At 35.7% G+C, this 3,590-nt stretch overlaps 1 protein-coding gene across 1 annotated transcript; it reads right to left on the reverse strand.

The window, feature by feature from the left end:
* Window positions 1-217: 217 nt before the first annotated feature.
* LOC113642736 (odorant receptor 131-2-like) lies at window positions 218-1,768 on the reverse strand. Its single transcript, XM_047814110.1, has 2 exons — window positions 1,499-1,768; window positions 218-943 (listed from the first exon to the last, which is right to left on the reverse strand). Exons 1-2 carry the CDS (start codon window positions 1,766-1,768, stop codon window positions 218-220), a joined length of 996 nt encoding a protein of 331 aa, XP_047670066.1.
* Window positions 1,769-3,590: the final 1,822 nt, after the last annotated feature.

Genomic DNA, 3,590 nt, shown 5'->3' on the forward strand with positions numbered 1-3,590 from the left:
GTCCATTTACTTGATCGGATGATGGAAACTAAGCAAGTTTGTGTTTCTAAAACCAAGAAGGGTCTGTAGATCATTATTATTTACTAATACTAATAATAATAATAATAATAATAATAATAATAATATAGTTTTACTATTTCACAATCCTTTTACAGTATCCTTACTTCCCCTGTTCGTAATGATGTTCAATATATTGGATATAGAGTATCAATGACATTTATACCCTAAAATTCAGTTTTTGGGGCAAGTGTTCAGTAGTTTTCACTCTGTTGACCCTATAAAGATACCTGATCCAGTATTTTCTAAATTTCTCATCTCTGACCCCATAGATTATCGGGCTCAAGAACCGTGGGATGATGTAAACCAGCAGAAAGTTGATGTATCGTATCTCCAGTCCATATTGTGGAAACAACTGGATTAGAGGTGCCTGCATGGATGGCACCACAAAAGCCAGCATGCAGAGCAACAGTTGCACACCATGGAGCAGCACCGTGTTCCGTGCCTTTTTCACAGAAACCAGGTCAGTGGATGCTGCTCGTGCTGTCAACATGATTTTACAATATGTGTAGAGCAAGGCCAAAAAGACAAAGGAAAAATAGACACTGTCAAAAGCACAATTCTTGTAGTAGATGGAGTGGTCACGGAAGAGCATTGAGTGGTCACAAAATATAAAGCTTTTAAAAAAAGATGCTGGCTCTTTAGTAAGAGTTATAAAGAGGTCTGTGAGAGGTGGTGTAATGCTTAGAACAAGGATAATCCCAATGATCCAGATGGTGCGTGGCACTGTGCACATGTGGCTATAATGGAGGGGAAAGCAAATGGAAACGTAGCGTTCAATGGCCATCCCAGCAAGGATGAGCGGTGTAGATCGTGTTGTTAGAACAGCTATCATGATGAGTGGGCAACAGGCAGACACCAGGATCTTGGAGAAAGCATAACTCACCTGGGTAAATGACATTTTGAAAAGGAATAACACTTTTTATGTAAGTACAATAGCACAGCACATTCAGTAACAAACAGATTTTGTACACAGGACTGAGACTGAACATCATAATAAAAATAAATTTGGACTTTATTTTGAAATACACACAATGATTTTGACAGAATGGAAAACATAATAAAAACTTTTTTTTTTTAAAAAAAAAAGCAAATTGCACAGCTTCAGATTTAGTTTGCTTTCTTTGAATACTCCCATGTATTCTTTATAATGTCATGTCTCATATTATTAATGCAATATTAATTATATCGGTGTAGCAAAGATCATAAATCAAAAAACTATAAAGAATATATAATTTTCAACAATATAATTTATTTTTTATTTGCTCATACATTTGGTCACTTGTATGCAGGTTTGCAATCTCTTGTTACTCAAATATTTCGGATAAATAGTTTATTATTTTTTACAATAAAAGGCACATTAATTTTTCTGACCGTATACACATTTATATTGGTTTACTTGAACTAGAGGAGTTGAGGGAAAATTGGTTTATACACTTACCACATACAGACCTGTTACAACTGTCAGCTGGACTGCATCATTAATGACCATGTAAATAAACATTATGTAGCGTGGGTCCTCATAGAAAAAGTTGTGTCTAAAGAAGGTTGATGTCATGGTACCATTGAGGATGCTGAGGGCCAGCCACACTAGCATGGAGATTATGTTTTTGGTAAGTAAACTGCTAAAGCTTTCCCTTGGACTAACATTCTGTGGCAGGCTGAGGTTGAAGTTTTCAAAGCCAGCAGAAAAGCCAGCAGAAAGGTTCATGATCTGAAAGTTTTATGATAAATCATGAGACGTCACTATAAATCTGTTACTCAGAATATATGTATTTTTTCTGCGGAATGAGGAATATGTATCTATCCACTACTTGTTTTAATGGATCTGTAAACTTACCCTTTGTGTTATTGGTCTGTCCTGTCTACAGGCACAAACTTGCTCTTATACACTGTAGCACTGTAATTGATTAACATGGTTGATGGGTGAGCAGTGTAAGAATTCTATGGGGAACATTTCAACCTTGCTCAGAGGAAGAGACATAGTTCCTCCATCTTTCCATATGGTGGAAAATTTTTAAACTTGGAAATTTTAAGACTAAATTACATTTACAGCATTTGGCAGAAGCCCTTATCCAGAGTGACTAACATCTATTTTTTTTATACAGCTGAGCAACTGAGGCTTAAGGGCGTAAGGGCGTTGCTCAGGGGCCTAACAATAGCAGCTTGGTGGACCTGGGAACGAACTTGCAACCTTCCGATTGGTAGCCCAACACCTTAACCACTAGGCTACGACATGCCCAAAATAACAATCAAGAAAGAGTTAGAAAGATTACAGAAGGGATCACTGCTAAACATAAGACAGCACATAACAGACAATCCTATCTGTCATTCTTGTTTGGACACAGACTGATTCAATATGACAAAAGAAAACTGTAATTTTTGCACAAACAATTACAAAAACAAAAACAATTTTTTAAAAAATGCTTTAAGTTGCTAACTAAATTATTTCTGGTTAATATGAAGCTAAAATCCAAAGTGCACATTTTACCTAATTTGCTAGTAATTATGTTGGCTTTGTAGAAGCCAACATTCTGTTTTCCATTATAAGCTTATTATTATTATTATTATTATTATTATTATTATTATTATTATTATTATTATTATTATTATTATGTTGGCTTTGTAGACATGGACATGTGACATATCAAAACACTCAGCACAATGAGGGGAACTGCCCCACGGTTATTCTGGTCAAGTCACGTGACGTCATGTGAAAATTAAAAATTTGCACAACATGGACATGTGATATATCAAAACACTCAGCACAATGAGGGGATCTGCCCCATGGGTATTCTGGTCACGTCATGTGGGGCAGTTCATGTGGGGTCACGTCATGTGGGGCAGACACGTGACGTCGTGAAAATTAAAAATTTGCACAACATGGACATGTCATATATCACTCAGCACAATGAGGGGAACTGCCCCACGGGTATTCTGGTCACGTGAAAATTAATAATTTGCACAACATGGACATGTGACATATCAAAACACTCAGCACAATGAAGGGAACTGCCTCACGGGTATTCGGATCACGTCACGTGCTCATGTCGCTTTCCTCCAAAAGTATTGGCACCCTAGCTGTCCAGTAGCTGTCAAAATCTTTCTGTCCACTCGCCTCCAAAAAACAACAGCCTTTGCGAATACTTGCACCGTCAAAGCCAACATCGAAGGTAGTTGCGATGAAATTTACAAATCTAGTTTAATTTATTTTATTTTATTTATTTGACATAAATTTACTATTATTTTTTTCAAGTGCTCACAAAAATAGAAAAAATTAGCAAAGTTTACTTTGTTACTGTGGGGTATGGCTTGTGAACAATGAAATTTGCATTTGTACTGTATTTAATGTGAGTGTTACAGTTTTTGCTAAGGATATTACATTATCACATATGTGATATATTAAAAACAAGATTTTAAATAAACATGTTGTCCGTGAAATGCAACCTTTTTTTTTTTTTAACAATTTCTGTTATATATTACATACAATGTATTATAATGTTCAATGTACAATGTATTAAATGGCCTAACTC

This window comes from Tachysurus fulvidraco, chromosome 5, assembly GCF_022655615.1.
Source record: "Tachysurus fulvidraco isolate hzauxx_2018 chromosome 5, HZAU_PFXX_2.0, whole genome shotgun sequence".
Lineage (NCBI taxonomy): Eukaryota > Metazoa > Chordata > Actinopteri > Siluriformes > Bagridae > Tachysurus > Tachysurus fulvidraco.